We start from the raw sequence: 21,824 nt of genomic DNA, 5'->3' as shown, positions 1-21,824 counted from the left end.
CCAAAAAATAGATGAATGTTCATACCCTGGCAAACCTTAGAGTTAATGTGATGTTGATTATGTGTTGAATTGGTTTGTTGTAGTTGGAAATGATAAGGCTGTAACAAGCCACTGGGAAGTTGTTTTAAGAGATATTAATTTATGTCAAAATGATTTCTCAATGCATGCATATCCAATGTTCTAAATTTATAGCTGAAGTTATCGGGATCTTTTACAATGCTGCAAAAGTTTCTGTATTCTCAAAATTGTCAGGCATAGGAATAGTTTTAAAAATGCTAAACTTTTTTTTATGGTTTTAGTATTTTTTTTATCATCATTCATTGTGTTTCCAGCCAAAAGATAAGAAAGAAAATTCTAACTTGGAGTGTAATAACATGACACCAATTCTAAGATCACATGGTCTACTGATAATATACAATATATATCACCAAGATGAAATCAATATTAGATTTGTATGATGCCACAAAATCTGTAGTTTTTTGCTTTTAATGCACCTTGAGTAGACACTTCCAATGTTTGTTACAACAACAAATTTGGCGAAACACACTACGAGAGGGAGAAAGAGGAAGATGAAGCCCATTGATCTTTTCCATCCGTCCATTTTCCGTACCGCTTATCCTCACTCGAGTCGCGGCCGTGCTGGCGCCTATCTCAGCTAACTCTGGGCGAGAGGCGAGGTACAACCTGAACTGGTCGCCAGTCAATCGCAGGGCACATATAGACAAACGACCATTCGCACTCACGTTTACACCTACAGGCAATTTAAAGTCTAAAATGAACCTACCATGCATGTTTTTGGGACGTGGGAGGAAACCGGATTACCCGGAGAAAACCCACGCACACATGCAAACTCCACACAGGTGAAGCTGGATTCTAACCTGGGTCATCAGAACTGTGAAGCAGATGTGCTAACCAGTCAGGCACCATGTCGCCCCATTGATCTTTTAATTATTTTTATTTTTGGGGGACGTAAAAATAATTTCATGCAACTGCAACATGCAATCAATTTTCTACTTTGAACTCGATTTTGAACTGTTTTGGTATTAGGCCTGAGAAACAAACAAACAAAACATTTGAAAAAAGAGTGATCGAGAGTTATCGGTTTTGATGGTACCGTAAAATGGTTTGAATGAGAAGGCAGTGTTGAGTGTTCCACCTACAGATCATGTGCTGGCCATGGGTACTACGATGACATCATTTCGGGGGAGGAATAGCAACTCCGCAGTAAAGGGTTTCATTCACAACTCTTGTCTGTCACAAGGCCTGCAAAGGTTTTATAGTGGGTGTCTCATTGTCATTCATATTAGACTTTGCGAAGTGTAATATAGAAGATAGAGTGGGGAGGAAAAGAATGATCAAATCTATCACCGGGGAGGTGAGTGAGTGTGTTTGCATAAGGATGTACTTCATCATGTGTAAGACTTTGAAGCATTATTGTTCAAGTACATGTGAGTACTTGCGAGTACATGTATTCACCCATCTCTCAGGTACATTTGCACCACTCGCCAAATTATTAGGTACACTTGTACAGTCTAATGAAAAAGAAATCAAATCGAAAATTGTGCCTTTGCAATGTAAAAAAAACCAAAACAAAACAAACGGAAAAAAAGCTCAGTTTTAACTGCTAGTCAGATTTCAATTTTGGGGCGTTTTAGTTTACGGGTTTGTACAGACGCAGTAGATGTCCCTTGATATTTATAGTCCAGTCTCAGCTGCTGCACACCACTTTACAAAGCAAAAAAAATGGCTCATTGGGGTACTCAGCACTGAAGCTTGTGACATTATCTGTGAGATACACTGGTTAGTAAGGTGTTGAGATTTTATGATTGAGGGTTTAAATTAGACACAGATTAATATTGTTCTTTACTTCGATGCATGTGGCAAGAAAACAGCAGGTGTATTTTATTTGGCTTAAGCACTGTCCTATGACCTACATGCCCTCTGCAGATACTGCATTGCTGCAGTGTTCTGCAGCAATTAGTCCACTCACAGTGTCGCATCAGCCTGCTGAAACTTTCAAGGAAAAGGCTTCCGTGCAAGGAATGTATATAGTATATTCAGCCAAATACTGGATTCTAACAGAAAGTGGGAGGTGGTGTTTGTGGAAAGAAGGCATGCGACAGACAGATAAGGATAAAGACGCTAAGAAATGTCCGGTCCAGTCAAATGTCTGCAGGCTGCCCGCTAAATAGCTCTTATCAGATGTGAGCGGTCAGACAGACAAAATGAGGTAGCCAGACATCCACACGCTTCTGGTTGCAGAGCTAAGGCTTGTGATTACTGCAGCTCCAATATGTCACAAGGAAGCAATAAAGTAAAACAGAGGAGTGGATAGGAGAGAGACAACAGACATGCACAGGTGAGAGAGAAAAAAAAGAGAGAGAGAGAGACAGAAAGAGAGAGAGGGTGAGAGAGAGAGAGAGGGCAAGAGAGATTGAGAGAGAGCGAGAGAGAGCGAGAGAGAGAAAGGGGGGGGTGATGAGACGAGTGAGAGAGGAAGAGGAGGGAGGATGGGGTGAGGGAGATATAGGAGGAGACTTGACTTACTTCAGAGAGGAATAGGAGCCGAAGAGCAATTCAAAAACAGCTGTCCGGCCTACGTCCCAGTTGAAATAAGTGCAGCGCCGAGGCAGAGACCGGAGGCAAGGCAGTAGCAAGAAGACATAAGAGAAGCCACTGAACACGCACACAAACAGAAGCGCGATTAGAGCACTCTACCAGGGGAGGATCAAGCTTTACTGAGAAGGTGAGTGAGCACAAAAGTATTTTCTTTCAAGCTATGATTTGAACTGCTGAATGTCATCATGTAGTTGGGGTGTGCAGGCTGTAGGTGTATGTTTCAACAAATCTCTCAAGCAGATTGCTGACTTGACACGTATGAATGCATGCAAGCAAGCAGTTTAAAGCAGGTTCTTGAAGTCAGACACTTGACTGCCAAGAGCAACATGATATGCTCCCTCAAGAGTAGTCCAGCTACACATATAAAGGCATGTACATCTACAATAAATACAAGCACTATAAATCTACACACACTGGTTTGGTGATATTCAACAGGCAAATGGAGAGAAATAACGCATTTTTAACCAGTGCGTGTGGGAATTCTTTTCACGTTTTGTGTGCTTTGATTTGGGTTGCCTGCTCATCACACGCCAAGGATATTGCTGACAAGATGCAGGTGGTAAAAAATACTTCACCCTGCTATTCAGATTGCCACCATGCCCCTTTGCCTATAATTGAGCCTTTTTATGAAACAAACACTGCAGACTACTACTCTAAGGCTACCATTTTCACTTGAGGGAGAAGGAGCTCTTTCAACCTTTCAAAGGCATCAAACCAAAGGCAGTCATTTAAACTGGTCTTTTTATGCTGATAATTAACCATAAATGTCAAACAAGATCCATTTTAAACAAGACAAATACAGTGTCAGCACCTCAATCCTATCTTCAAGAGGAATATTTAGTGGGTGCATAACTTCTATTTTGGACAAATCAGGAAGTCACATGCAGATCACATTTTGAACAGCTGCTCTTCTTGCTCGATGTGGTGCCACCAGGAATATGCAATGTTGTCATAGGGTTCCACCACTAATAATACACTGACCCATTTGTATTGCACGTGACTTGCCCCCCGAATGCCCACACAAATCACGAGCCACACGTTGAATGCCAGATGCCAAAATCTTTCAACACCTTGCTCCTTATGCTGCCCTGACACTAATAACTAAGTCCCTGTGCAGGGACTGATGAAGCAAAGCTCAGTATTTAAAGAGGCTGGAGCAGCTCCAGATGACTCCATGCCCACACAGATAGCTGTTGCTGACCCAATGACACTGTGGTTTATCATGCTGGATGAATGCTCAGGCAAGTATATTTAGGAAGGGGGCCATCATATCCCCACTTCCCTAGAGCTATAAGTGAAAACCGTGACCGCATTCTATTGTGGCGGCGCTGCTTGGCTCGGACTGGTCGACACCTGCCACGCTAGCCCTGTAGGAACAAGTGCTAAAAGCAGGGTGCAAATCTGGGCTTGGCTTTGTGCCTTTTCAGAGTATTTTACACCAAGTACCACATTAAAAAATATACTAAGCTTCCCAAGCTTACAATAAAATACAGGAGCATAGTAGGCCTAAGTGTAAAACATTAGACAGGTTTTATTCCTAAAAGTAGAGTTAATATTCTTGTAATCCACTTTTACTGCACATTATGCACAATTTTCACTTAAATATAGGAAAATAAAAACCTTTTCTTTAAAAATATGATTTCATTAAAATGTATTGCAAAAAAAAAATAATGTAACTAAATAAAACTTTTAAATACAAACACTTCTTAAGTATTATACTAAAATGTTAAACACAACTGAACCCTACTTAGGCAGTGATTTTTTTCGTATTCCACTCGTGGTAACACACTTTGAGATTCCCTGCTCTAAAATAAGACAGCAGTGATTTATAATTTAGATTAATTTGATATGCAAATTTTTACCAGTTCTGTGTACCATGATCTGTTGTCGTTAAGCCAATCGTTCACCCCGAACGAGCCCGACGAGCATTGCTATGATTCTTGAGATTCTCTGAATGTGTGAATCATCTCCAGGGAGTTCAGTTTAACCTCACCACACTGAAGTGTGGTGTGTATTGGCAGCAGTAGCCAAAAGCAGCATGATTGTTTTCCCATTACATTGCGTGTGGCCTCAGGAATTCCTCTCATGTTTGCCGTATAAGCCAAAGTGAGCTACCAGCAGGATGTCTGATGTGAAGGTCAGAGCCTCTGGCTTTCACCACACAACACCAGCTGACTTCTTACAGGCCACAAATGTTGACCTTGGCTGGGATGCACAAGGGATGCTCTCCCTGTGAGAGTACCATGTTAGGTCCATGCAAGCCAAAGCATTTTGCTATTTCATCTGGTTAACCAATAATCCATAGGTATGCTGTAAAGTTACTAAGTTAGTGGTACACCTGCTCATTACACAACAAAAACAGGGAGAACATAGGGAGTTGGTTCCCCCGATACAGCTTCTGGTATTCCAGAAAGACAAAATTTGTGTTAAACATTTGTGAGGTGGGAAGTCTCTGCTGTTGAAGTGGAATGCATGGCTTTACTATTTCATCTCACAGGTGTTTGCTGGGGTTGAGGTCAGGGCTCTTTGCAGGCTAGTTAAGTTTAAAAGCTAACGATTGAAACCTTGCAGAAGGAGAATGGAGAGAATACAGAATGGAGAGAAACATACAACCAGAGTTAGCCCACAGACAGACGTTTTTGGATTGTAGCATTTGTTTAGCCTCCTGGGCTTGAACTGCACTGAGCTGTCAGGGTTGGAAAGGATTGAGGCGCAGTTGCGCTTTGAGATATACATTAAAATGTTAGGGCACAAAATATCAACCTCGGCTATACTGTATATCAAGAAAAAAATGTCTCAATTAATGTCTGCTTGCTTTTTCTAAGTTCCTGCTTATCTTTGGCAATATAATACACCAAGAGTAGGGGTTGAACGACTAAAGATTTTTCAGTCGACTATAACACAATGAAATTAGAGTTGAAGTCGATTAATCGATGACATCATTGATGTTTTGTTATTGCTGAAACATGAAATCAAAGGTGTTATACAGAATGTAATTAGTGATTTATGCCCCACATTTAAAATGTAAACTAGAAACTAGAAAGAGACATTCTGGAAGGAGCTAGATGGAAATGTTCAGTGCATACCAGTCAGAGAGAGATGGACATGTTGGTGAAGGATACATGGAGTGATGAAGAAGTGATGGGTAAGTTTGGTGTTCAGGAAAGGAACGTAGAGGGACTGATGGTGGACTTTGCCAAAAGGATGGAAATGCCTGTAAGGAACCTTTTTTTCCAGAAAGGCAGGAACATAGTCACAATCCGCGGAGTTATGACTCGGGGGTCGTCAGCTTTCCCCGCACACACGAAGATTTTTGGTTGTAAATATTGAACATGTTTAACTTTTAAGATTGACGGTCCCAACCTGTTTCAGACCAGTGATGCCAGTAACGCGTTACAAAGTAACAGGTTTTTTGAGTAACGTGTTACTCAAAAAATCCGCCATTTTGAGTAACGAGCCAAGTAATGCGTTACTTTTCCCGGGAGAGTAATTAAACTACAGTTACTTCAATCCATCAATAGTTACTTTTGCATCATCAATGTCTCTCACCAAACAGTAATTTGTAGCTGGTGATTCAAACAGAACGCACCCTTTTTTCCAACAAATAGCGATTGGGAAGTGAGAGAACTCTCAACTTTGGCTGTGACCTGTTTGAATGCGCTGCACGGCTGACGTCACGTAGTAAGAAAAAACTTTTTCTCGTTCTTCGCATCAAAATTACTGTGGTGGGAGCAATGGTGTGTGTGTGTCACTCACTTTCACATTTACATAGACGCACGCACAAAGGCATGCACACGCACGCTGTTGCTTTCATGGAACACAATCAGCCGTGTACTGAGAATGGTGTGCTTGTTTACATTTAGGAACTTACTGTATTTTGTTGGCATGTCAAGTCTGCACTAAGTTGCTGATTTAATGTGGCTTCAAGTACGCTAATATTTAAGATATTGCTTCATGTTGATGACATGATTCTGTAACTTGTGTGGCGTACATTACCAAGTAATGGGTACGGTTGAGCTAATGCTTTTTTTTTGTACTGTGGATAAGTGATATTACTGCCACTTGGCAGCTGCTAAAAGTAACTAAAAAGTTACTTTTTTCTAATTTAGTTAAATTTGAAATCAAGCAATCGGTAAAGTAACTAAGTTACTTTTTTCAGGCTAACTGTGGCAACACTGTTTCAGACCCTATTATCGGGACAAATTCATTGTCAACACACCTCAGACCACAGGATAATCTTAAAGGGTAATCATGTAATCTGGTGTTTGATGTCCTAGGTCTGGAAGGGAAAAAATCGAGACAACAGCCCGATTATCTTTATGTGTTTACACAGCAGAGAATGAACAGGGATGGTGGGTGGGTGAGAAGGAGAAAGAAAATCTTCAAGGAAAGTATTTACTGAACAAGTTACGGATCATGCTCACCTCTTCATTAAACAATGCCTCTGTCCTCTTGTGCCTCCCTCTTCTTTTTTGCTTTGTAACTATGGAGAAACAAACGCACGCTACTTCTCACACATGGCGTACATTCAAAACCGCTATCAGTCACAAGTGCAGTCATGCATATCACACAAGCACTCCAAGACACAGAAACCATTGAGCACAGATTTGTTGTTCACCACACTTAGCGTTTTTGTTTTGACTCTCCACAGTATAGCCCCTGCTTGGTAAAGCGTTGAGTCAAAATGGTCTTCCCCAAAGAGCAAACTTCGTACCTTGTACATGATAGGCACACTTTCAACAGCACTTCTAGGAAACACTGGAAGCCAAGACGTTTTGAGTCCCAGCGAGAGACGGTCTTGCTGGCTCCACACTAATGTCTATGCTGAATAAACATGGTCTACTTAAAGTGTCTTTGAAAGGTTGATGCAGCATGTCTGTGGCGTGCAATGCAGCAGGAATGTGGATGTTTTTTTTTCATTACCTTGTGTTTTGTTTCTGTTGGACTATACCTGTTTTCAGTGATGTACTGTCAGATGGTCACTGCTGACAGACCTCATAAGTAAATGTCTATAAATGGGCAAGCTCTCCGTATTGCCACTCATCACATGCACACATGCACGCAAAGAGAGCAAGAGCTAGAGATAGAATGTGCCCCTTTCTCTGCTCCAGTGTTTCATCTTAACAATGTCTCAATCTATCGGCCAAACCAAATGTGCTCTGAGCCCTTTGACACAGTTCATTCCACACCAAGCTTGTGGTGACATTCTCTGGTTTGTTTGTAATGGAAAAGACTCAAGAGGGCAGAAAGCAATCAGTACCTTCATCAACTTTAGTACCCCTTAATATTGTTTACTGATTCTGATGGGCTTTGCGCCTTTTTATTTAAAGTCAATCTTGTGCTTATCAAAGCCAAATCACTTCACAATCTGCATCATCTTCTTTCTTAAAATTCACTTGCCCTTATTATATGGCTCTCGCCAATCCCCCTTAAACCCTTTAACCTTTTTTCTCAGCTCTGGTCCATCTTGTGCGTGCATGCGCAGTGGCGCTTTCCCTAAAGCAGGGTGCCCTCCACTGATCCTATTAAAGTCCCCATTTACTACCCCTCTCCCAATCTGTGGGCCAGCTGTTCCACATTAGCACATCCACAATGGTGTAGACCAAAGGAGGCTCACGTGAAAAGAGAAGCAGACTCATCCTCCTCTGTTCTTCAGGGTTTTAAGATCAGTAGATTCAAGTTGAGCAATGACATGATTATTCTTTCTTTCAGGATCCCAAGTATATTTCTTTGATTATACGTTGTTATTGTTATTATTACTGTCTGTAATGTTCAACAAATATAATAGATCAACATATTCGTGATTTCTTAACTTTTTGTGCCCCTGAACATAGTGTACAGGAAAAGAACATCAGACATCCATTCATCCATCCATCCATCCATCCATCCATCCATTTCCATTCATTTTCAACACCGCTTGTCCTGGTTAGGGTCGCGGGACGCTGGAGCCTATCCCAGCTGACTTCGGGCGAAAGGCGGACTATACCTTGAACTGGTCGCCAGTCAGTCGCAGGGCACATATAGACACGGACAACCATTCGCACTCACATTCACACCGTCACTGAGTGGGAACTGAACCCACGCTGCCTGCAGCAAAGTCAGGCGAGTGTACCACTACACATCAGTGACTAGAACATCAGACAGACACATAAAAAGAAAATTGCTACAAAGCAATACTAGATGGTTAATGTATGCAAATGATCTAGCTATTTAATGCTTTCTCTGTATTAAATATAACATTGAGAGACTTTAAAACGCTGTGTATAAGTAGCAACAAGTTCTATAAGAAACCTGAAATTGTCAGAAATTCGTTCACAACTGACAAAAAATGCTGACATTCTCTTTCTTGTCTGTGATTTCAGACAACAGTGTTCACTGAAGTCCCGTGAACTCTGCTACACCTGTTGGAAGACTTATGATACCTGCATGGACAACGTAAAACTGACAATGTAACTCAACATTCTCCTTGGGGACCTGAAATCCAGAAATTATAGAGCAACTACTACTATTATCTGAGCCCCAACGTTGCAGCCATGCCAGCAAAAGCACCCATATACCTGAAACCCACCAACAGTAAGAAAGGGAAAAAATGTCGGCTGCGCGATATTTTGTCACCAGACATGATCAGTCCACCACTTGGCGATTTTCGGCACACCATTCATATTGGCCGAGGTGGAGAGAGGGATGCCTTTGGAGATATGTCCTTCCTCCAAGGGAAGTATGAGCTCTTACCTGGGAAGGGAGATTTCCAACCCCAGTATGGAGTCCAAAGTGAGTTTCTGCGAGCAAACAGTACAGGCGATGCCTCCTTTGCGGAGACCCCATCTCCCGTTCTCAAGAATGCCATCTCCCTCCCGACCATTGGTGGCTGTCAGGCACTTACCCTACCACTGATCTCCTCTACTGTATTCTCCATGCCTCGAGAGCCACTGGGAGACATAATGGGGCCCACATCCCCAGTAAACCCTGACAGTATTGAGGATGTAGAGATCCTGCAGATGGATGCTTTGTTGCACTCAATGGACAACTTCAGTAGCAAGCCCTCACCTCCCTCTAGAGACATCCACTCAAAGCCTGACGTCATTCTGGATCTCCTGGAGAACATGAAAAAGCCCAACTCTAAAGCACTTATCAAGGAAAACATAGCAAACAAAAAAGAGAGCAGGATTGAGAAGAAATCTACGTATTACATCAGCGGTCATAGCAACAACAGCTACAAAGCTAATGGAAGCCTTCACAGCAATACAAGCAGCGACAGCTCTGAAAGTTATGCAAAAGAGGACTACAAGACCAAAATTTACAATGACAGCAGTTGTCTCAATGACAAGAGCAATGGCTTAGGACATTTTCACAACGACATCAACCTGGAATTAAAGCCGGAGGTCTCCAAGTGCAATGGAGAGTGGGTAGACAGAGACAGTGGGGTGGAGGAGGGCCGCATCAGTGATTTTGACTTTGAGTTTTCCAAAGAGAAAAGCACATCACAGGAGTCCCTCACCCGAATTACAGGGTCACTGCTCTCCCTTGAACTTGATCTGGGCCCATCCATCCTGGATGATGTCCTTAACATAATGGATAAACCTGCAGTGAAAAGCAGGCCTTGAGTTGCACTGAGGGAGGCCCTCGGAGGAGAAAGGGAATGATCAAATGAACAACCTCTAGCTAGGAGGAGACAAAAGACTATTTGAGCTACGTTGGACAGAGCTGCCTATGTTTTCATTATCAAAACATATAACTATTCTGGCTTCTGTGGAGTGTTCTCTTTTTCTTCTTCTTCTTCTTCTTCTTCTTCTTCTTCTTCTTGGCCATGCTGGCATGTTCATATGCATGTAATACTAAGTTACAGTATTGTGCCTTTTATCTTCAGATTTTTTTTAAATATATTCTACATAGTTCTTCCATGCAATACTCAGTGTTTTTCAGATTTGAGTGTCAAACACTGTTGTTTGTTTTTAGTGGGTTTAACAAAGCACTATTTGATTTTGTCTCTTCATTGAGCTGCCTTTTTTATGACAGAAAATTATGCATATTGTGTTTTTGAATTGTAACACAAAATAAAATTGTTTTGTCTGATCATGCCCCCTTTATTGATGCATATTTGAGAATACACCACAACTACGAGGGTGAAAAGTAGAATACAAATTAGAAATTGAAAAACAAGACTCGTACAAGGAAAATTAGAAACATACTGAGTTGGGAAAGAAGCAGAGATTGACTGAAAGGACAGAATGGATTTATTTTCTGTCCTCTAACATTCCTTACATTCTGCCTCCTTGCCCTGCAGTGGGAGCACCGGTGGGTCTTCAGCAAGCGCCTGCACCATTTGTTTGCGCATAGAGGGGACATGCAGAGGAGGGGTCTTTGACATTCTCTGCATTCCAGCCACAGAGCACAAGTGCCCTGGACCAGACATAAATCAGCTGTTTCAATGCTTGGTCTAGTCACACCATCCATCAGCAAAATGTAGAGCCATGGGGGTAGTAAATAACACAAATACAACCTAAAAAGCTAATTTTGTTCAGTGCTGAGCGATAAATGCATCCTTTCCTTTGGTCCACGCACAATAAAGACATGTTTCCATAACAACTACAATCAGTACACTAAAGGTATCTGAATCTGTTATAGAAGCAGACGTCATCACAGACCACAGGCGAAGTCATTGGAAAATCCCAGCATTAGTGCAAAAACGTTTGAGCAGGCATAAAACTTTCATGCTTGAGGAATGAAAACCTTTGCTGTCAATGTAATTACTATTTTTACACCGGCAATGGTACATCACTGACTTGATGACAGCCTTCTTCAGATGGACCCCAAGGAAGCTGCCTTTGGTTTCAAAAAGAAGCCATCACCACAACTCTGTAGTGTGTTGTGTAACATTTCAGAAGAATTTCTGCGGGGATGCCAGAGATCTTTGGACACAAACTTCCAGGAAATACCAGTGTTTTATGAAATCCAGTACAAATATTTGACGTTTGACTCTGAACACCGTGTCCCTGTTTTATGCCTGTTTATTCAACAATAATGGGCTATTTTCACATTTCAACAGAGGATAGGAAACTGTGACTAACTGCTTGTAGTGTCTAGCAACAAAATAATCCTTGTGTACTTCATTTGAGTCAATAAAGACTTCATTTAGACATTAAATGTTAGTATAATTTCCCCCCAATTTAACTTAAATCAAGGAAGTGACTGCAGCTTTTACACATTAGTCAAAGAGTATGTCAGGAGACAAGCACGTCACTATTACCTGTGACCCTGACATTTTCCAACCAATGAATTACCTTCCACAAATAAAAACACTGTATTTACTGTTTGTCAAGCACACCACAGATCCAGTGCCTAAGTTTCCCGGTCTGAGGTGAAGTTGTCACTTCACAGATGAATAAGCTGCAGGCCAAGGGCCACCAGAGCCAAAGAAAGCATACAGCAAATATTTCCACTCAAGTCTTAGAACAGAGGTGCATAGTGTGCACACTGTTTTTCTCATGGAGGCGTTAGTGAAGGAGTCCCTCATGTAGAGCTGAACTGTGAATGACTGTTAAGAGGGGAACATTTAATAAGATGTTTCCCTGCACATTGGCAATGAATGGAGACAGCAAAGACACAAAATGTGGCATAAAGTCCCTCTTTTATTTACCTGCTCTCAATGGAAGTGTATACTGTACATGCACACACGGACCACATCATAGTTATGGTTCCCATCGCAGGGCTGTTGTGACTGTGAAGTGAATCCATATAAATGTATAATCGCCTCATATTATTACATATACACAAAAAAATTTATGGACAACTACTTTTGTAATCAGAAGCCAATAAAAAGTTGTTTGTTCCAACTATTATACAGTTTATTTTGAAAGGGGGATTGGAAACAAAACAAACATGGATGCAATATCTCAACGTTATTAAAAGTGAAGACAATTTGCAATATGGTATTTTAGCAAAAAAACATTAAGCTGACACACATGATTTGCTTTCGTGGGCCACATAAAATGATGATGGTGGGCCAGGTCTGGTCCCCGGGCCGCATGTTTGACACCTTTGTGCTAGAGGAATTTGGTTTCCAATCAAATAGTCTGGGTGTCAATTCAGTTTTCAGAAAATCTAACACAGTCAGATTAAGGTGTTTTTATGGATTTTAAAAGTTATGTTTCAATCATCACCGTACCACATGTTCTTCTCAAATAAGCTCAGACAAAGTGAGTGCCGTCTATGGCTCCATGTAACGAAAGAATGGCCAAGATATTTCCTGGATCAATAATTTGTCAACAAAACACTGATGAAACGTCTTTCTTACTTTCTGTGTATTAATTCATCCATTCTCTATACCGTTTATCCTCAATTGGGTAATGGGTGTGCTGGAGTGACAAGTCCCTGATGTACACTACACACAAAAATTTTTTTGAATATTGTAAAGACACATTCACATACACAAACTAACAGTCACAAAACAATATGAGTCAAAGTCTACTGATTTTGAGAAACACGGGCATGTCAACATGCATTCATTTTCGATACCGCTTTTCCTCATCAGGGTTGTAGGCAACTTGAGCCTATCTCAGCTGACTACTTGGGAAAGGCGGGGTGCAATCTATTCACAGGTCACATATAGACAAACAATCAGTCATAATCCCATTCAACCATATGGACAATTTCGTCTTTCGACTTCCTTATGATTCTATATAGCTCTTACGATGAACAACAACATGAATAACACTATAGTAATATAATAATAATAATAATAATAACAATAATAATAATAATAATAATAATAATAATAATAATAATAATAATAATAATAACAATAACAATAACAATAATAATAAGGCGCTACGGTGCACGACTGGTTAGCACATCTACCTAACAGTTCTGAAGACCAGAGTTCAAATCGGGCCTCGCCTGTGTGGAGTTTGCATGTTTTCATCGGTTGCCTCCCACGTCCCACAAACATGCATGGTAGATTCATTAAAAAAAACTCTAAATTGGTGTGCATGTGGGTTTGAATGTGAGTGCGAATGGTTGTCTGCTTCTATGTGCCCTGTGATTGGCTGGCGACCAGTTCAGGGTTTACCCCGCCTCTCGCCCAGAGTCAGCGAGGACAGGCTCCAGCACACCCACAACCCTAATGAGGATAAACGGTATGGAAAATGGATGGATGGATGGATAATAAGATAATATTGGTATATACGCATCCTTTTCCTATTTACACTAATACAAATAATTCTTAGTATCTGCAGTATCTTGGGTATGTATGAAAAAACCAACGAGGAAAAACAACCACAAACAAAGGAAATAAATAAATAAACAGCCATGGCAATATACAGTATTTTAAGACTCTTTGTCTGTACTGTGACTGGACCAAATGTTTATATAGCAGTTTAAATCTGTGGATATTTTGGCGTTGCTTGTGCTGGCTCCAGCGTTTCACACCGCATGCGGACACACAAAAACCTTTCCGAGCAGTTCGAATTTTCGGTAGTGTAAAGTTTCGATGGACATGCAAATCCAAACAAAATCTCTGTAAAGCAGACGTGCCAACCGCTACAGTACCGGTATTCCATTGATTTACTCCATGTGGGGGAAATACATGTGTCTGAAAAAATATATATAGAAAAGTAGCAGCAGTATCATTGTTCATTTGCAGGAAAAAAATATGTAGACATAGTGGTGTAACGATTCATTCATTATTATATTAATTATTCGATGTATCCATTTATATTCCTACGTTCCAACTGGCTTGATCTATGCTTGGCAAGTTAGCCTTCCGGATGTAAATATATCGATTTAAATTGTTTTCAAAGGTAATCAAGCAATTGTATCGGTAGTGGGGAATAACACACTGGATTTAAACATGGCACGCTTTATATGGAGGTGTGTATGTGTTGAATTTCCGAGAATAACGCTTGTAATTCCTCTTAATTCGCTTGATTTTATTTATTTATTTTTTTCAGTGAGTACACGTTGACGTTAGCACTGTCAAAGCTACATTCTTCTTCGTCGTCTCTTTTCATCTTCGTTTCGTTTTCTACGCCCCAAATCGAGTCACCCTTTCCGTAGTGCCCCTAGTGGTTGGACGAGACACCACAGTTGTGTGTGTTGTTTTTCTGTCAGGTGGATGGCAGATGAGTAGAAGGCTAGCGAGAATGTTTCAGGCGCACGTTTGTGCTACAAAGAGCACGTTTGTTTATTTATTGAGTTCTCTAGATATTATTAATACTACTCCTAAAAGATTTTCCTCATGAAAACCTGGCAGTGCTTTGTTTTATCCATTAGTATTTAAATGTTTAGAAAATGTATTCTCAAACTGGGTCCAGCTGGGGACTCCTTTGAGTGGAGACATTTTTTCAAGGACCCCCTCATAATTCTAGCACCAATTAAACATCGCTTATCCCAGCAGACTTTGAGCAAGATACGTTATGACATTTTGATACAATTTCATCTCCACTATGACAACACTAGAGCATTGATCCATGTAATTCCTCATTGACCATCCATCCATTTTCTGTACTGCTTATCCTCACAAAGGTCGCGGGGCGTACCGGAGCCTATCCCAGCTATCTTCGGGCGAGAGGCGGGCTACACCCTGAACTGGTTTCCACCCAATCGCAAGGCACATATAAACAAACAACAATTCACACTCACATTCACACCTATATGGGCAATTTAGAGAATTCAGCCAACCTACCATGCATGTTTTTGGGATGTGGGAGGAAACCGGAGTACCCGGAGAAAACCCACGCAGGCACGGGGAGAACATGCAAACTCTACACAGGTGATGCCGGGATTTGAACCCCGGCCCTCAGAACTGTGAGGCAGATGTGCTAACCAGTCACCCATATTCCTCATTATATATATTAAAAAAAATATTCAAGATGAAATATTGATAGCTGATTTTTCAAGTCCACCCCTATTCATGCAAAGCTTTTCTCAGAATTGTGAAATTATTCCCATGCTTGCTGGACAGATATTGTTGATAGAGTCTGCATACTCAACATTTAAATGCAAACACCATGCAACCTGACTAGAAGACTTATGCTGGGGGAAATTTACTTAAGGATTCCCAGGAAGAAATTTGGACTTAAGTGTTCTAGATATTTGCTGAATTAGCAGAGCCAGTCTTGAGATCCCTTTCAAAAGACAACAAAAGGAGGGATTTTGAGAGTGAGGTCCTTCTCAGGGCTGAATAAAAAGAGGGTGAGTAAGAGTTGATGCAGTGCAGATGCAAGTAGGCTCATACAGTACGGCGTTTGTCTGGCGCGATAGCTTGGGCTCGCTGCACTGTTGACTGCTGTTTGTCTGACAGTAACCATAGAGAATTTGGTTTGTATCTTCAGCACGTGAGGGCTGTGTAGGAACGGGGACGAGAGCTAAACACGGCACTGTCACCTCTGAGGCACTAAAATACCTTTGTGACAGAACCCAGACGCATTTAACCATGGTGCCCTGCAAGTTGAGTCTAAATACACAGTGGGAGGTTGCATTTTATTGAAATACGAAGTCAACGAGGAGCTGGTTATATTAATATTAAACTCACTCTAAAGACATTGTTATTTAATTAGCTTGAGTTTGTTATTCTTCATTGCTGAATTTCTTTTCCAAACTCCAATGTGTTTTTTTCCCAGTTCAGTAGATTATACCTGCCAGGTACAGTAAACACTCATCAGCTATTTTATTAGGTCCACCTGCACTATCCATTAAGATCTAATTGAGTAAAATGATCTTTGTCAAGGCAGAATTTTGATCATACTTTTGTATGTTATTATCAGAAGGAGCAGGTGTACATGTTGTACAGAGAGTATTTGCCTATGCCACAATTTACAATGTTATTTTCATCTTGCAATCCTCCTGCCAACATTGTGACGAATACTGGATTGATGCTCAAAGACAATGGGGTGAGTGCTTACGTTTGTCCTCAGGACAAGAAAATGTCACAATGCATAAATTATGCATAGTTTTTCATTTTTATTCCAGTTCAGGAAGAATGTGACTGGGACTGAGCTCAGGAGGGTTGCACATCAATCAATGCTTGTTATATGAACGCCTTCTACGGCAGCTTCACGCAAACTTAACCGCATGCCTCTATTTAAAAAAATAAAATAAAATAAATCACATTTCACATGCCCCCAGTGGAGTGCAGCAGCAGCACACCATGTTGTAGTCATCAATCGGAGGAACTGTATTTATATATATTTGCTCTTTGCTGCATTTCCTCCGAGCAGCCGTCTCTGAATTCCTTCAATGCCATGCAGAAGGAGTGATGCTGATCTCAGGGATTGTCTCCCCGTATAGATGTTAGGTGACGTCATGTGACATCTTTTGATCTGGTGGGTAAACAACAGCATCCCTGTCACTCTAATGAGACGACTTGACTGCTGTCACCTCCTTGAATCCAGTAATGCGGTCAGGTCATTGCGGATGCATGGGAGGGGCATCTATTGACAGATGCATGCCTTTCCTATAATTAGTGTCGCTGATGCCCAAAAAAAAAATAAAAATAGAACTTAGATCTATGTTCTACTTTGTTGGTAGGAAAGTAGTGTATTGCTCTGAAATTGGGGTGGCAGTAGGTCATCTGGAAGGAATTGAGTTTTGGAGCCGCAGGACCTCGGTTTGAGTCCCACAGCGGACAAAATGTAAAAATGGCAATTAGTTGTTGAAGAGATGCTAGTCTGCATCCTGGCTACTGTCGAGGTGCTCTTGCGCAAGGCATCGTCGTCGCCCCCCAATTCAAGAGGTGCAGCACTGTTTGCGTGCCCCTTTCATGTTGACATCTCTCTTGCATGTGTGTGATCTGTTTTTTTTTTGAGTGGTGTGCAATACCCTGATCCCCTGATTACACCTACCACTGGTTGCTGACAAATATCAGTCTATTGTTCCTCCCTGTCTTCAAGAATAACTACATACATTTATGATACTATATTGTTCTATTTGCAATCAATATGTGAAACATAAGAAAGTGCAATTTATCAGCATCAGAGTCATCATTTTTATACTGTATACAGTGTATAAAATCATTCTATAGGTTATTCCCTTCTTTCGTGAACTAAAAAACAAAAAACGTGTTGATGAAAAATCCATGCATTTTATGTTACTTTTGCCCTTTAAGCTGCAATGCTTGTCACCACATATTTTCTCCAGCCTATGTTAGCTAAATTGTTTCTTAACCGGTGAAACTACATTCAAATGTATTATTAATAAAACCAATTAAAATCATTCATCCATTTTCTTTAACCACTTATCCTGGTTGACTCTATACATGTGCATGTTTTCAAGATATTCACAGTGCTTGAGTTTACAAACTCACTCTATAAAGGTTCTGCGTTTCGTCATCATGAATTCATGACTTAGAACCTGACCTGTGAATATTAATTTCAAAATGCAGCTTCAAACTATATACCTATTTTTGCATTTGGAAAATTGCACTAATATTTGTGTGAATTTAGTAGCTATGTTCTTCTCAGTGTCTGGTCAACTGGAACCAGCAGGTTGTTATAAGTCGGTAAGTAAGTAAGCAAGTAAGATTGAATTTATATAGCATTTTTCACAGAGAGGAGGTGATTTACATAATTATTTTACAGTTAATACATGGGGGGAAAAAATCAAAGAAAACAAAAGCGAATACAAATAAAAACACTCAAAACTATTTAGTCTTACCGCCTAAAAATGCCATGCCAAAAAATATGTGTTTTAAAGTACAACCAAACAGACCAAAAGAAATGTTTTGACACATCAGACAAGAGTCTTGTTAACAAGCATGACAATGAATGAATGAATGAATACAAAACAAACGCAAAGTCTGTGAAATCAGGCTTCACAATGGTCAAGAACTGAGACATTCTTTCAGCTTGCAGACGCTGTGGGCATGTCAGTGAATGCTCTGAAATCCCCGCCTCCCCGGAACTTTCAGATGTCAATCAAATACATAGTACCTTCTAAGCGGGGACGGGAGAATGTAATAATAATAATTAATAATTTAATAGAATAATAATATTAATAATAACCATAATGACCATAAGCCGTGCCGCCGGGACAATTTTCCCTCATTGAAAATTCAGCGGGACAACATACTTCTTTGGCCGCCGAAAGGTGAACCATAAGGTGCCATAGTAACGCAACGCACACTGGTACCCTTGGATTATTACTTTTTTTCCCCCCCTCCTTGTCCTGATCCCGCGACGTGGAGCTGGCAATTGTGAGGCTGACGGCCCTAACGCTGTTGTGCCGGTTACTGTAACCGCTCTCGCTCAAATAACACAAAACATATTACAATTCAGGGAAGATGGATTTTTTTCAAGTTGTGGGCATACTGTAGTTTGATGGCCAGTTGCACGCTATGCTGGTAGTAATTGGTCAGGTTAAAAGGAGTAAGAAAGTGGAATAAGGGTGCTTTAAAGGTTTATTTTATCTGGAAAAAAAGGACAGGGTATATTGAAAAAACAAAATGTACCTTTACCTTTAGTCACTTACCTTCAAACATATTTAATGTAAATCTAGACAAAACACGACAATGAGCTTGGTTCAACTCTAAACTTTTTTAAACATGTCCACTGAAGAGGCAGCTCTGAGCTCAATAGGAAGGGGATTCCACATTTTGGTGACAACGGACTGGAAGCCTGACGCTTATATTTTTACATTTGTCGTGACGAGGGTCCTGGGTGATTATATGTGATGGAACCTCACATTCCTGCTAAAATATTTGGCTGTGGGTGTTGGGCTTCATATACTTGCATGATATCGCTCAGTGGTAACCAAAAAAACTGTATTGGTTATATTGGTTGCTAACATCAAATTGACTTTGCATCGACATACAAAATAACAGCAGGCCTGAACACTCCAATCTCTGTTGTCAAGGGGCAGGAACAATTATTTCTTATTTGTAACACAGCCTAGGGCTCATAGCGACAGACATCTAGTCAAAGTGTCTACTACATAATTAACAGTCTCTAATTAACCTAACTAATGAATGTGTGTAAGTGCCCGCACCAACACAGTGCTGGTTGCTCCGAGACAAAGTGGACCCCTTATCTTTATTCCTGTAATCTCTCAAACTTTTATAGGACACTCATTGAAATACTTAAAAATAAAATATTTACTTAAAAATAATGTTGTTTTACGTTACAAAACATTTTTCCTCAATGTACTAATTTTCAGACCCAAAAACATATTATAATTTGTTTCATAAAGATAACTAGTATAACACACAAAATGTCCTTTATTATTATTATTGTTACCTTCCTCCGCTGACTGACTGTCCATATTTATTTAGGTTTAATCTACCAAATATCTACAAATAGTACATGACCGCATTTTATGCTATTACACTCTCTTTTTATAATTGGAAAATGAACAAAAAAAAATATGCGAGAAAGTTAACAGTTGTTTGCACAGAATATTTTTTTTAACTAAACTGTAATTGTGGACCCTCATTTTTACAACAGCAGTGTTTTGGTGTGTGAATAGCTTGTTATACATATTTTGCATTGTTTCCACCTGTATGTTTTGCATGATGAATTTCTAACATAATGAACTTTTCTGCTGCATATGTTACAGATGGGGTGTTGTACCTGTAATACTGCAGTAAAACATGGAGTTTATGCGCACGTCAAGCATTCAGGTCAGAGGAGTACATTCCTTCCGTTAAGGACAGCAGGCTTCAGGATTCTGCCTTTTAAGGTAAGACCCCCACTCTGAATCTCCTTATTCCCCCGGCATGTGTGATCCCTCTGGCTAACTTGGTGCCCCAGACTCTCCGTTAATATTTTGTCACCAACAAGCCATGCAAACACATCAGGAGGAAGATTCAGGACAGGTTCTTTCTCCAACAATACTAAACAGCAGCCGGTGGGCTTTTACTTTATGGTTGTTTGGAGGAGTTTTTATACAGCCTTGCACAGTTGAGTTGAGGCTGAACACTGAATTGGAACATTTCAATTTTAAGTGATGGTAAAGACCTCTAAATCAAAGTGTAGAAAAGCAGAACGTACGTCAGTGGAGAGAAACTAAACTTCAAATTAACTATGACCTCTACAAACAAAGTCTTTGTAATTTTAACCAAGAGTTATTCAGGGCTAGCTAGGGATAGCAACATTTTTCTGAAATCATCTTTAAGAACCTCAACAATACTTGCACTCTGTTTGCTGTGGTTGCAAGCTCATAAACCCCCCAAATCAGACAGCTCCAGAACTCCTAATAGCAGATAAATGCAATGAATTTTCTTGATAGTTTAGTGAATAAATACAATCCATCTGCGATTGGTTTGAGACCAGTTCACGGTGTACCCCGCCTCTCGCCCAAAGAGAGCTGTGAAAGGCTCCAGCATGCCCGCGACACTAGTGAGGATAAGCAGTTCAGAAAATGGATGGATGGATGAATACAATCCATTGGGTTAAATATCAGCACAAATCAGCAAAACGATAAAATGATGCTACATCTGAAGCCACCCAGGAAAAACTCTATTACCATTTCAGAATTTGACAGTTAACCAAAAAAACTGTAGAGAAAACGAATCAGCAGGTGAAACGAGCAGTCTTGACTCAATAACCCGCTGACTTTTTCAAAAGTGTTGTATTGTCAAATTCTTCAGAACCTAATGTTGACAATCATAGCTATGCAGATGACACACAGTTATGTCTAGCAGTGTCGCCAGGTGACTAAAGTTCAATTGAGGTGTTGTGTCACTGTCTAAAACATAAATGAGTGGATGAGCCAAAACTTTCGTCAATTAAACCACAACAAAACTGAGATAATTGTTTTTTGCAGTAAAGAAAAGAGTATTGCTGTTAGTAAATACCTGGAGTCCCTCTCTTTAAAAAACAAAGACCAAGTCAGAAACCTTGGTGTACTGATAGATTCAACAGATTATATTAGAAAAGATTTTCAACAGTCATATCAAACACATATATAGAGTGAAGGCTTGCATGTGCCAAGAAGACCAGAAGCTCATCCATGCTTTTATCTGAGGTAGACTTGACTATTGTAATAGTCTTCTGACTGGACTCCCCCAAAAGAGCATTAAACAGCTGTACCTCATTCAGAATGCTGCACCATGGGTTCTGACCAGAACAAAGACTCAGGTCAGATAGTGGGGCACAGAGTCAGAAGCAAACATGGTGATGCAGCATTTAGCAATTATGCTGCGCACAAATGGAATAAATTGCCAACAGAAGTGACATCAGCCCCAAGTGTCCATGTTTTTAAGTCCAGGTTAA

The 21,824-nt window shown here is 40.4% G+C and overlaps 2 protein-coding genes across 3 annotated transcripts in view; one reads left to right on the top strand and one right to left on the bottom strand.

Moving 5' to 3' along the window:
* Positions 1 to 2,680, bottom strand: part of LOC133486070 (regulator of microtubule dynamics protein 2) — a 62,974-nt gene extending 60,294 nt beyond the window's left edge. For both annotated transcript variants that reach the window (XR_009790904.1, XM_061790688.1), the window contains exon 1: positions 2,548 to 2,680. The gene's annotated coding sequence lies outside the window, so the exon portion shown is untranslated. The remainder of the gene's footprint in view (positions 1 to 2,547) is intronic.
* Positions 2,535 to 10,692, top strand: cdc42ep3 (CDC42 effector protein (Rho GTPase binding) 3). The gene is made up of 2 exons (XM_061790689.1): positions 2,535 to 2,746; positions 8,982 to 10,692. Exon 2 carries the CDS (start codon positions 9,153 to 9,155, stop codon positions 10,221 to 10,223), a length of 1,071 nt encoding a protein of 356 aa, XP_061646673.1. The 5' UTR covers positions 2,535 to 2,746; positions 8,982 to 9,152; the 3' UTR covers positions 10,224 to 10,692.
* The last annotated feature ends 11,132 nt before the right edge of the window (positions 10,693 to 21,824 follow it).

The sequence above is a fragment of the Phyllopteryx taeniolatus genome, chromosome 11 (genome assembly GCF_024500385.1).
Source record: "Phyllopteryx taeniolatus isolate TA_2022b chromosome 11, UOR_Ptae_1.2, whole genome shotgun sequence".
NCBI classification, from domain to species: domain Eukaryota; kingdom Metazoa; phylum Chordata; class Actinopteri; order Syngnathiformes; family Syngnathidae; genus Phyllopteryx; species Phyllopteryx taeniolatus.
This window is presented reverse-complemented; position numbering and strand designations above follow the sequence as displayed.